Source organism: Pelmatolapia mariae, linkage group LG1, assembly GCF_036321145.2.
Source record: "Pelmatolapia mariae isolate MD_Pm_ZW linkage group LG1, Pm_UMD_F_2, whole genome shotgun sequence".
Classification (NCBI taxonomy): Eukaryota; Metazoa; Chordata; class Actinopteri; order Cichliformes; family Cichlidae; genus Pelmatolapia; species Pelmatolapia mariae.
In genome coordinates this window covers 5,365,410-5,378,726 of record NC_086227.1, presented here as the reverse complement: position 1 = coordinate 5,378,726, position 13,317 = coordinate 5,365,410, and the positions used below count along the sequence as shown (strand labels likewise).

Sequence of the window (13,317 nt, the reverse complement as noted above, 5' to 3'; positions counted from 1 at the left end):
GTGGTTTCAACAACAGCTGTGGTAGAGGATGTTGTTGGTCCCGATGTAACTATTTTTGGTGTTTTTGTTGTCATAATTGTGGCTGTTGTGGATTCAAATGCTGTTGTCTCTGTAGGTGTTGCAGCTGTTCCTTTAGTGGTAGTGAAAGGCCCAGATGTAATTTCAGTACTCACAGATGATGTTGATGTAACCGTGGTGGATCCTTGACCTGTTGTTTCAACATGTGGAACTGTGGTCGTGCTTTCAACAACAGCTGTGGTAGAGGATGTTGTTGGTCCCGATGTAACTATTTTTGGTGTTTTTGTTGTCATAATTGTGGCTGTTGTGGATTCAAATGCTGTTGTCTCTGTAGGTGTTGCAGCTGTTCCTTTAGTGGTAGTGAAAGGCCCAGATGTAATTTCAGTACTCACAGATGGTTTTGATGTAACCGTGGTGGATCCTTGACCTGTTGTTTCAACATGTGCAACTGTGGTCGTGGTTTCAACAACAGCTGTGGTAGAGGATGTTGTTGGTCCCGATGTAACTATTTTTGGTGTTTTTGTTGTCATAATTGTGGCTGTTGTGGATTCAAATGCTGTTGTCTCTGTAGGTGTTGCAGCTGTTCCTTTAGTGGTAGTGAAAGGCCCAGATGTAATTTCAGTACTCACAGATGGTTTTGATGTAACCGTGGTGGATCCTTGAGCTGTTGTTTCAACATGTGCAACTGTGGTCGTGGTTTCAACAACAGCTGTGGTAGAGGATGTTGTTGGTCCCGATGTAACGATTTTGGGTGTTTTTGTTGTCATAATTGTGGCTGTTGTGGATTCAAATGCTGTTGTCTCTGTAGGTGTTGCAGCTGTTCCTTTAGTGGTAGTGAAAGGCCCAGATGTAATTTCAGTACTCGCAGATGGTTTTGATGTAACCGTGGTGGATCCTTGACCTGTTGTTTCAACATGTGCAACTGTGGTCGTGGTTTCAACAACAGCTGTGGTAGAGGATGTTGTTGGTCCCGATGTAACGATTTTGGGTGTTTTTGTTGTCATAATTGTGGCTGTTGTGGATTCAAATGCTGTTGTCTCTGTAGGTGTTGCAGCTGTTCCTTTAGTGGTAGTGAAAGGCCCAGATGTAATTTCAGTACTCACAGATGGTTTTGATGTAACCGTGGTGGATCCTTGACCTGTTGTTTCAACATGTGCAACTGTGGTCGTGGTTTCAACAACAGCTGTGGTAGAGGATGTTGTTGGTCCCGATGTAACTATTTTTGGTGTTTTTGTTGTCATAATTGTGGCTGTTGTGGATTCAAATGCTGTTGTCTCTTTAGGTGTTGCAGCTGTTCCTTTAGTGGTAGTGAAAGGCCCAGATGTAATTTCAGTACTCACAGATGGTTTTGATGTAACCGTGGTGGATCCTTGAGCTGTTGTTTCAACATGTGCAACTGTGGTCGTGCTTTCAACAACAGCTGTGGTAGAGGATGTTGTTGGTCCCGATGTAACGATTTTGGGTGTTTTTGTTGTCATAATTGTGGCTGTTGTGGATTCAAATGCTGTTGTCTCTGTAGGTGTTGCAGCTGTTCTTTTAGTGGTAGTGAAAGGCCCAGATGTAATTTCAGTACTCACAGATGGTTTTGATGTAACCGTGGTGGATCCTTGACCTGTTGTTTCAACATGTGCAACTGTGGTCGTGGTTTCAACAACAGCTGTGGTAGAGGATGTTGTTGGTCCCGATGTAACTATTTTGGGTGTTTTTGTTGTCATAATTGTGGCTGTTGTGGATTCAAATGCTGTTGTCTCTGTAGGTGTTGCAGCTGTTCCTTTAGTGGTAGTGAAAGGCCCAGATGTAATTTCAGTACTCACAGATGGTTTTGATGTAACCGTAGTGGATCCTTGACCTGTTGTTTCAACATGTAGAACTGTGGTCGTGCTTTCAACAACAGCTGTGGTAGAGGATGTTGTTGGTCCTGATGTAACTATTTTGGGTGTTTTTGTTGTCATAATTGTGGCTGTTGTGGATTCAAATGCTGTTGTCTCTGTAGGTGTTGCAGCTGTTCCTTTAGTGGTAGTGAAAGGCCCAGATGTAATTTCAGTACTCACAGATGGTTTTGATGTAACCGTGGTGGATCCTTGACCTGTTGTTTCAACATGTGCAACTGTGGTCGTGGTTTCAACAACAGCTGTGGTAGAGGATGTTGTTGGTCCCGATGTAACTATTTTTGGTGTTTTTGTTGTCATAACTGTGGCTGTTGTGGATTCAAATGCTGTTGTTTCTGATGGTGTAGCAGCTGTTCCTTTAGTGGTAGTGAAAGGCCCAGATGTAATTTCAGTACTCACAGATGGTTTTGATGTAACCGTGGTGGATCCTTGACCTGTTGTTTCAACATGTGGAACTGTGGTCGTGGTTTCAACAACAGCTGTGGTAGAGGATGTTGTTGGTCCCGATGTAACTATTTTTGGTGTTTTTGTTGTCATAATTGTGGCTGTTGTGGATTCAAATGCTGTTGTCTCTGTAGGTGTTGCAGCTGTTCCTTTAGTGGTAGTGAAAGGCCCAGATGTAATTTCAGTACTCACAGATGGTTTTGATGTAACCGTGGTGGATCCTTGACCTGTTGTTTCAACATGTGCAACTGTGGTCGTGGTTTCAACAACAGCTGTGGTAGAGGATGTTGTTGGTCCCGATGTAACTATTTTTGGTGTTTTTGTTGTCATAATTGTGGCTGTTGTGGATTCAAATGCTGTTGTCTCTGTAGGTGTTGCAGCTGTTCCTTTAGTGGTAGTGAAAGGCCCAGATGTAATTTCAGTACTCACAGATGATGTTGATGTAACCGTGGTGGATCCTTGACCTGTTGTTTCAACATGTGGAACTGTGGTCGTGGTTTCAACAACAGCTGTGGTAGAGGATGTTGTTGGTCCCGATGTAACTATTTTTGGTGTTTTTGTTGTCATAATTGTGGCTGTTGTGGATTCAAATGCTGTTGTCTCTGTAGGTGTTGCAGCTGTTCCTTTAGTGGTAGTGAAAGGCCCAGATGTAATTTCAGTACTCACAGATGGTTTTGATGTAACCGTGGTGGATCCTTGACCTGTTGTTTCAACATGTGGAACTGTGGTCGTGGTTTCAAGAACAGCTGTGGTAGAGGATGTTGTTGGTCCCGATGTAACTATTTTTGGTGTTTTTGTTGTCATAATTGTGGCTGTTGTGGATTCAAATGCTGTTGTTTCTGTAGGTGTTGCAGCTGTTCCTTTAGTGGTAGTGAAAGGCCCAGATGTAATTTCAGTACTCACAGATGGTTTTGATGTAACCGTGGTGGATCCTTGACCTGTTGTTTCAACATGTGGAACTGTGGTCGTGGTTTCAACAACAGCTGTGGTAGAGGATGTTGTTGGTCCCGATGTAACTATTTTTGGTGTTTTTGTTGTCATAATTGTGGCTGTTGTGGATTCAAATGCTGTTGTCTCTGTAGGTGTTGCAGCTGTTCCTTTAGTGGTAGTGAAAGGCCCAGATGTAATTTCAGTACTCACAGATGATGTTGATGTAACCGTGGTGGATCCTTGACCTGTTGTTTCAACATGTGGAACTGTGGTCGTGGTTTCAACAACAGCTGTGGCAGAGGATGTTGTTGGTCCCGATGTAACTATTTTTGGTGTTTTTGTTGTCATAATTGTGGCTGTTGTGGATTCAAATGCTGTTGTCTCTGTAGGTGTTGCAGCTGTTCCTTTAGTGGTAGTGAAAGGCCCAGATGTAATTTCAGTACTCACAGATGGTTTTGATGTAACCGTGGTGGATCCTTGACCTGTTGTTTCAACATGTGCAACTGTGGTCGTGGTTTCAAGAACAGCTGTGGTAGAGGATGTTGTTGGTCCCGATGTAACTATTTTTGGTGTTTTTGTTGTCATAATTGTGGCTGTTGTGGATTCAAATGCTGTTGTCTCTGTAGGTGTTGCAGCTGTTCCTTTAGTGGTAGTGAAAGGCCCAGATGTAATTTCAGTACTCACAGATGGTTTTGATGTAACCGTGGTGGATCCTTGACCTGTTGTTTCAACATGTGCAACTGTGGTCGTGGTTTCAAGAACAGCTGTGGTAGAGGATGTTGTTGGTCCCGATGTAACTATTTTTGGTGTTTTTGTTGTCATAATTGTGGCTGTTGTGGATTCAAATGCTGTTGTCTCTGTAGGTGTTGCAGCTGTTCCTTTAGTGGTAGTGAAAGGCCCAGATGTAATTTCAGTACTCACAGATGATGTTGATGTAACCGTGGTGGATCCTTGACCTGTTGTTTCAACATGTGGAACTGTGGTCGTGGTTTCAACAACAGCTGTGGTAGAGGATGTTGTTGGTCCCGATGTAACTATTTTGGGTGTTTTTGTTGTCATAACTGTGGCTGTTGTGGATTCAAATGCTGTTGTTTCTGATGGTGTTGCAGCTGTTCCTTTAGTGGTAGTGAAAGGCCCAGATGTAATTTCAGTACTCACAGATGGTTTTGATGTAACCGTGGTGGAGCCTTGACCTGTTGTTTCAACATGTGGAACTGTGGTCGTGGTTTCAACAACAGCTGTGGTAGAGGATGTTGTTGGTCCCGATGTAACTATTTTTGGTGTTTTTGTTGTCATAATTGTGGCTGTTGTGGATTCAAATGCTGTTGTTTCTGATGGTGTTGCAGCTGTTCCTTTAGTGGTAGTGAAAGGCCCAGATGTAATTTCAGTACTCACAGATGGTTTTGATGTAACCGTGGTGGATCCTTGACCTGTTGTTTCAACATGTGCAACTGTGGTCGTGGTTTCAACAACAGCTGTGGTAGAGGATGTTGTTGGTCCCGATGTAACTATTTTTGGTGTTTTTGTTGTCATAATAGTGGCTGTTGTGGATTCAAATGCTGTTGTCTCTGTAGGTGTTGCAGCTGTTCCTTTAGTGGTAGTGAAAGGCCCAGATGTAATTTCAGTACTCACAGATGGTTTTGATATAACCGTGGTGGATCCTTGACCTGTTGTTTCAACATGTGGAACTGTGGTCGTGGTTTCAACAACAGCTGTGGTAGAGGATGTTGTTGGTCCCGATGTAACTATTTTGGGTGTTTTTGTTGTCATAATTGTGGCTGTTGTGGATTCAAATGCTGTTGTCTCTGTAGGTGTTGCAGCTGTTTCTTTAGTGGTAGTGAAAGGCCCAGATGTAATTTCAGTACTCACAGATGGTTTTGATGTAACCGTGGTGGATCCTTGACCTGTTGTTTCAACATGTGGAACTGTGGTCGTGGTTTCAACAACAGCTGTGGTAGAGGATGTTGCTGGTCCCGATGTAACTATTTTTGGTGTTTTTGTTGTCATAATTGTGGCTGTTGTGGATTCAAATGCTGTTGTCTCTGTAGGTGTTGCAGCTGTTCCTTTAGTGGTAGTGAAAGGCCCAGATGTAATTTCAGTACCCACAGATGGTTGTGATGTAACCGTGGTGGATCCTTGACCTGTTGTTTCAACATGTGGAACTGTGGTCGTGGTTTCAACAACAGCTGTGGTAGAGGATGTTGTTGGTCCCGATGTAACGATTTTGGGTGTTTTTGTTGTCATGATTGTGGCTGTTGTGGATTCAAATGCTGTTGTCTCTGAAGGTGTTGCAGCTGTTCCTTTAGTGGTAGTGAAAGGCCCAGATGTAATTTCAGTACTCACAGATGGTTTTGATGTAACCGTGGTGGATCCTTGAGCTGTTGTTTCAACATGTGCAACTGTGGTCGTGGTTTCAAGAACAGCTGTGGTAGAGGATGTTGTTGGTCCCGATGTAACTATTTTTGGTGTTTTTGTTGTCATAATTGTGGCTGTTGTGGATTCAAATGCTGTTGTCTCTGTAGGTGTTGCAGCTGTTTCTTTAGTGGTAGTGAAAGGCCCAGATGTAATTTCAGTACTCACAGATGGTTTTGATGTAACCGTGGTGGATCCTTGACCTGTTGTTTCAACATGTGCAACTGTGGTCGTGGTTTCAACAACAGCTGTGGTAGAGGATGTTGTTGGTCCCGATGTAACTATTTTTGGTGTTTTTGTTGTCATAATTGTGGCTGTTGTGGATTCAAATGCTGTTGTCTCTGTAGGTGTTGCAGCTGTTCCTTTAGTGGTAGTGAAAGGCCCAGATGTAATTTCAGTACTCACAGATGGTTGTGATGTAACCGTGGTGGATCCTTGACCTGTTGTTTCAACATGTGGAACTGTGGTCGTGGTTTCAACAACAGCTGTGGTAGAGGATGTTGTTGGTCCCGATGTAACGATTTTGGGTGTTTTTGTTGTCATAACTGTGGCTGTTGTGGATTCAAATGCTGTTGTCTCTGAAGGTGTTGCAGCTGTTCCTTTAGTGGTAGTGAATGGCCCAGATGTAATTTCAGTACTCACAGATGGTTTTGATATAAACGTGGTGGATCCTTGACCTGTTGTTTCAACATGTGCAACTGTGGTCGTGGTTTCAACAACAGCTGTGGTAGAGGATGTTGTTGGTCCCGATGTAACTATTTTTGGTGTTTTTGTTGTCATAATTGTGGCTGTTGTGGATTCAAATGCTGTTGTCTCTGTAGGTGTTGCAGCTGTTTCTTTAGTGGTAGTGAAAGGCCCAGATGTAATTTCAGTACTCACAGATGGTTTTGATGTAACCGTGGTGGATCCTTGACCTGTTGTTTCAACATGTGCAACTGTGGTCGTGGTTTCAACAACAGCTGTGGTAGAGGATGTTGTTGGTCCCGATGTAACTATTTTTGGTGTTTTTGTTGTCATAATTGTGGCTGTTGTGGATTCAAATGCTGTTGTCTCTGTAGGTGTTGCAGCTGTTCCTTTAGTGGTAGTGAAAGGCCCAGATGTAATTTCAGTACTCACAGATGGTTTTGATGTAACCGTGGTGGATCCTTGACCTGTTGTTTCAACATGTGGAACTGTGGTCGTGGTTTCAACAACAGCTGTGGTAGAGGATGTTGTTGGTCCCGATGTAACTATTTTGGGTGTTTTTGTTGTCATAATTGTGGCTGTTGTGGATTCAAATGCTGTTGTCTCTGTAGGTGTTGCAGCTGTTCCTTTAGTGGTAGTGAAAGGCCCAGATGTAATTTCAGTACTCACAGATGGTTTTGATGTAACCGTGGTGGAGCCTTGACCTGTTGTTTCAACATGTGGAACTGTGGTCGTGGTTTCAACAACAGCTGTGGTAGAGGATGTTGTTGGTCCCGATGTAACTATTTTGGGTGTTTTTGTTGTCATAACTGTGGCTGTTGTGGATTCAAATGCTGTTGTTTCTGATGGTGTTGCAGCTGTTCCTTTAGTGGTAGTGAAAGGCCCAGATGTAATTTCAGTACTCACAGATGGTTTTGATGTAACCGTGGTGGATCCTTGACCTGTTGTTTCAACATGTGGAACTGTGGTCGTGGTTTCAACAACAGCTGTGGTAGAGGATGTTGTTGGTCCCGATGTAACTATTTTTGGTGTTTTTGTTGTCATAATTGTGGCTGTTGTGGATTCAAATGCTGTTGTTTCTGATGGTGTTGCAGCTGTTCCTTTAGTGGTAGTGAAAGGCCCAGATGTAATTTCAGTACTCACAGATGGTTTTGATGTAACCGTGGTGGATCCTTGACCTGTTGTTTCAACATGTGCAACTGTGGTCGTGGTTTCAACAACAGCTGTGGTAGAGGATGTTGTTGGTCCTGATGTAACTATTTTGGGTGTTTTTGTTGTCATAACTGTGGCTGTTGTGGATTCAAATGCTGTTGTCTCTGTAGGTGTTGCAGCTGTTCCTTTAGTGGTAGTGAAAGGCCCAGATGTAATTTCAGTACTCACAGATGGTTTTGATGTAACCGTGGTGGATCCTTGACCTGTTGTTTCAACATGTGGAACTGTGGTCGTGGTTTCAACAACAGCTGTGGTAGAGGATGTTGTTGGTCCCGATGTAACTATTTTGGGTGTTTTTGTTGTCATAACTGTGGCTGTTGTGGATTCAAATGCTGTTGTTTCTGATGGTGTTGCAGCTGTTCCTTTAGTGGTAGTGAAAGGCCCAGATGTAATTTCAGTACTCACAGATGGTTTTGATGTAACCGTGGTGGATCCTTGACCTGTTGTTTCAACATGTGGAACTGTGGTCGTGGTTTCAACAACAGCTGTGGTAGAGGATGTTGTTGGTCCCGATGTAACTATTTTTGGTGTTTTTGTTGTCATAATTGTGGCTGTTGTGGATTCAAATGCTGTTGTTTCTGATGGTGTTGCAGCTGTTCCTTTAGTGGTAGTGAAAGGCCCAGATGTAATTTCAGTACTCACAGATGGTTTTGATGTAACCGTGGTGGATCCTTGACCTGTTGTTTCAACATGTGGAACTGTGGTCGTGGTTTCAACAACAGCTGTGGTAGAGGATGTTGTTGGTCCCGATGTAACTATTTTTGGTGTTTTTGTTGTCATGATTGTGGCTGTTGTGGATTCAAATGCTGTTGTCTCTGTAGGTGTTGCAGCTGTTCCTTTAGTGGTAGTGAAAGGCCCAGATGTAATTTCAGTACTCACAGATGGTTTTGATGTAACCGTGGTGGATCCTTGACCTGTTGTTTCAACATGTGCAACTGTGGTCGTGGTTTCAAGAACAGCTGTGGTAGAGGATGTTGTTGGTCCCGATGTAACTATTTTTGGTGTTTTTGTTGTCATGATAGTGGTTGTTGTGGATTCAAATGCTGTTGTCTCTTTAGGTGTTGCAGCTGTTCCTTTAGTGGTAGTGAAAGGCCCAGATGTAATTTCAGTACTCACAGATGGTTTTGATATAACCGTGGTGGATCCTTGACCTGTTGTTTCAACATGTGGAACTGTGGTCGTGGTTTCAACAACAGCTGTGGTAGAGGATGTTGTTGGTCCCGATGTAACTATTTTGGGTGTTTTTGTTGTCATAACTGTGGCTGTTGTGGATTCAAATGCTGTTGTCTCTTTAGGTGTTGCAGCTGTTCCTTTAGTGGTAGTGAAAGGCCCAGATGTAATTTCAGTACTCACAGATGGTTTTGATGTAACCGTGGTGGATCCTTGACCTGTTGTTTCAACATGTGGAACTGTGGTCGTGGTTTCAACAACAGCTGTGGTAGAGGATGTTGTTGGTCCCGATGTAACTATTTTTGGTGTTTTTGTTGTCATAATTGTGGCTGTTGTGGATTCAAATGCTGTTGTCTCTGTAGGTGTTGCAGCTGTTCCTTTAGTGGTAGTGAAAGGCCCAGATGTAATTTCAGTACTCACAGATGGTTTTGATGTAACCGTGGTGGATCCTTGAGCTGTTGTTTCAACATGTGCAACTGTGGTCGTGGTTTCAAAAACAGCTGTGGTAGAGGATGTTGTTGGTCCTGATGTAACTATTTTTGGTGTTTTTGTTGTCATAATTGTGGCTGTTGTGGATTCAAATGCTGTTGTCTCTGTAGGTGTTGCAGCTGTTCCTTTAGTGGTAGTGAAAGGCCCAGATGTAATTTCAGTACTCACAGATGGTTTTGATGTAACCGTGGTGGATCCTTGAGCTGTTGTTTCAACATGTGGAACTGTGGTCGTGGTTTCAACAACAGCTGTGGTAGAGGATGTTGTTGGTCCCGATGTAACTATTTTGGGTGTTTTTGTTGTCATAATTGTGGCTGTTGTGGATTCAAATGCTGTGGTTTCTGATGGTGTTGCAGCTGTTCCTTTAGTGGTAGTGAAAGGCCCAGATGTAATTTCAGTACTCACAGATGGTGTTGATGTAACCGTGGTGGATCCTTGACCTGTTGTTTCAACATGTGGAACTGTGGTCGTGGTTTCAACAACAGCTGTGGTAGAGGATTTTGTTGGTCCCGATGTAACTATTTTGGGTGTTTTTGTTGTCATAATTGTGGCTGTTGTGGATTCAAATGCTGTTGTCTCTGTAGGTGTTGCAGCTGTTCCTTTAGTGGTAGTGAAAGGCCCAGATGTAATTTCAGTACTCACAGATGGTTTTGATGTAACCGTGGTGGATCCTTGACCTGTTGTTTCAACATGTGGAACTGTGGTCGTGTTTTCAACAACAGCTGTAGTAGAGGATGTTGTTGGTCCCGATGTAACTATTTTTGGTGTTTTTGTTGTCATAACTGTGGCTGTTGTGGATTCAAATGCTGTTGTCTCTGTAGGTGTTGCAGCTGTTCCTTTAGTGGTAGTGAAAGGCCCAGATGTAGGTTCAGTACTCACAGATGGTTTTGATGTAACCGTGGTGGATCCTTGACCTGTTGTTTCAACATGTGGAACTGTGGTCGTGGTTTCAACAACAGCTGTGGTAGAGGATGTTGTTGGTCCCAATGTTGTTTTGGTTATACTGGGGTTTACACTTGTTGAGTAAACAGTCGTGCTGCCTGGAAGTGTCTCTGTTATAGGAGCAATAGAAGTTGTACCTCTAGATGTTGAAGATAAAATCGTTGTGTGTAAAACAGAAGGACTTGTAATTACAGTTGAGGACAATGATGATCCAGTTACAACAACTGAGGTTGATCTAGATGTGGTAGAGGATGTTGTTGGTCCCGATGTAACTATTTTTGGTGTTTTTGTTGTCATAATTGTGGCTGTTGTGGATTCAAATGCTGTTGTTTCTGATGGTGTTGCAGCTGTTCCTTTAGTGGTAGTGAAAGGCCCAGATGTAATTTCAGTACTCACAGATGGTTGTGATGTAACCGTGGTGGATCCTTGACCTGTTGTTTCAACATGTGGAACTGTGGTCGTGGTTTCAAGAACAGCTGTGGTAGAGGATGTTGTTGGTCCCGATGTAACGATTTTGGGTGTTTTTGTTGTCATAACTGTGGCTGTTGTGGATTCAAATGCTGTTGTCTCTGAAGGTGTTGCAGCTGTTCCTTTAGTGGTAGTGAATGGCCCAGATGTAATTTCAGTACTCACAGATGGTTTTGATGTAACCGTGGTGGATCCTTGACCTGTTGTTTCAACATGTGGAACTGTGGTCGTGGTTTCAACAACAGCTGTGGTAGAGGATGTTGTTGGTCCCGATGTAACTATTTTTGGTGTTTTTGTTGTCATAATTGTGGCTGTTGTGGATTCAAATGCTGTTGTTTCTGATGGTGTTGCAGCTGTTCCTTTAGTGGTAGTGAATGGCCCAGATGTAATTTCAGTACTCACAGATGGTTTTGATGTAACCGTAGTGGATCCTTGACCTGTTGTTTCAACATGTGGAACTGTGGTCGTGGTTTCAACAACAGCTGTGGTAGAGGATGTTGTTGGTCCCGATGTAACTATTTTTGGTGTTTTTGTTGTCATAATTGTGGCTGTTGTGGATTCAAATGCTGTTGTCTCTGTAGGTGTTGCAGCTGTTCCTTTAGTGGTAGTGAAAGGCCCAGATGTAATTTCAGTACTCACAGATGGTTTTGATGTAACCGTGGTGGATCCTTGACCTGTTGTTTCAACATGTGGAACTGTGGTCGTGGTTTCAACAACAGCTGTGGTAGAGGATGTTGTTGGTCCCGATGTAACTATTTTTGGTGTTTTTGTTGTCATGATTGTGGCTGTTGTGGATTCAAATGCTGTTGTCTCTGTAGGTGTTGCAGCTGTTCCTTTAGTGGTAGTGAAAGGCCCAGATGTAATTTCAGTACTCACAGATGGTTTTGATGTAACCGTGGTGGATCCTTGACCTGTTGTTTCAACATGTGCAACTGTGGTCGTGGTTTCAAGAACAGCTGTGGTAGAGGATGTTGTTGGTCCCGATGTAACTATTTTTGGTGTTTTTGTTGTCATGATAGTGGTTGTTGTGGATTCAAATGCTGTTGTCTCTTTAGGTGTTGCAGCTGTTCCTTTAGTGGTAGTGAAAGGCCCAGATGTAATTTCAGTACTCACAGATGGTTTTGATATAACCGTGGTGGATCCTTGACCTGTTGTTTCAACATGTGGAACTGTGGTCGTGGTTTCAACAACAGCTGTGGTAGAGGATGTTGTTGGTCCCGATGTAACTATTTTGGGTGTTTTTGTTGTCATAACTGTGGCTGTTGTGGATTCAAATGCTGTTGTCTCTTTAGGTGTTGCAGCTGTTCCTTTAGTGGTAGTGAAAGGCCCAGATGTAATTTCAGTACTCACAGATGGTTTTGATGTAACCGTAGTGGATCCTTGACCTGTTGTTTCAACATGTGGAACTGTGGTCGTGGTTTCAACAACAGCTGTGGTAGAGGATGTTGTTGGTCCCGATGTAACTATTTTTGGTGTTTTTGTTGTCATAATTGTGGCTGTTGTGGATTCAAATGCTGTTGTCTCTGTAGGTGTTGCAGCTGTTCCTTTAGTGGTAGTGAAAGGCCCAGATGTAATTTCAGTACTCACAGATGGTTTTGATGTAACCGTGGTGGATCCTTGAGCTGTTGTTTCAACATGTGCAACTGTGGTCGTGGTTTCAAAAACAGCTGTGGTAGAGGATGTTGTTGGTCCTGATGTAACTATTTTGGGTGTTTTTGTTGTCATAATTGTGGCTGTTGTGGATTCAAATGCTGTTGTCTCTGTAGGTGTTGCAGCTGTTCCTTTAGTGGTAGTGAAAGGCCCAGATGTAATTTCAGTACTCACAGATGGTTTTGATGTAACCGTGGTGGATCCTTGAGCTGTTGTTTCAACATGTGGAACTGTGGTCGTGGTTTCAACAACAGCTGTGGTAGAGGATGTTGTTGGTCCCGATGTAACTATTTTGGGTGTTTTTGTTGTCATAATTGTGGCTGTTGTGGATTCAAATGCTGTGGTTTCTGATGGTGTTGCAGCTGTTCCTTTAGTGGTAGTGAAAGGCCCAGATGTAATTTCAGTACTCACAGATGGTTTTGATGTAACCGTGGTGGATCCTTGACCTGTTGTTTCAACATGTGGAACTGTGGTCGTGGTTTCAACAACAGCTGTGGTAGAGGATTTTGTTGGTCCCGATGTAACTATTTTGGGTGTTTTTGTTGTCATAATTGTGGCTGTTGTGGATTCAAATGCTGTTGTCTCTGTAGGTGTTGCAGCTGTTCCTTTAGTGGTAGTGAAAGGCCCAGATGTAATTTCAGTACTCACAGATGGTTTTGATGTAACCGTGGTGGATCCTTGACCTGTTGTTTCAACATGTGGAACTGTGGTCGTGTTTTCAACAACAGCTGTAGTAGAGGATGTTGTTGGTCCCGATGTAACTATTTTTGGTGTTTTTGTTGTCATAACTGTGGCTGTTGTGGATTCAAATGCTGTTGTCTCTGTAGGTGTTGCAGCTGTTCCTTTAGTGGTAGTGAAAGGCCCAGATGTAGGTTCAGTACTCACAGATGGTTTTGATGTAACCGTAGTGGATCCTTGACCTGTTGTTTCAACATGTGGAACTGTGGTCGTGGTTTCAACAACAGCTGTGGTAGAGGATGTTGTTGGTCCCAATGTTGTTTTGGTTATA

At 43.1% G+C, this 13,317-nt stretch overlaps 1 protein-coding gene across 1 annotated transcript in view; it reads right to left on the bottom strand.

The window, feature by feature from the left end:
* Positions 1 to 13,317, bottom strand: part of LOC134624405 (mucin-5B-like) — a 77,737-nt gene that overhangs the window by 22,605 nt on the left and 41,815 nt on the right. Inside the window, 3 exon segments of the mRNA XM_065471540.1 lie at positions 6,633 to 10,221; positions 10,444 to 11,377; positions 11,807 to 13,131. Of these exon segments, the coding sequence (XP_065327612.1) occupies positions 6,633 to 10,221; positions 10,444 to 11,377; positions 11,807 to 13,131 (5,848 nt within the window).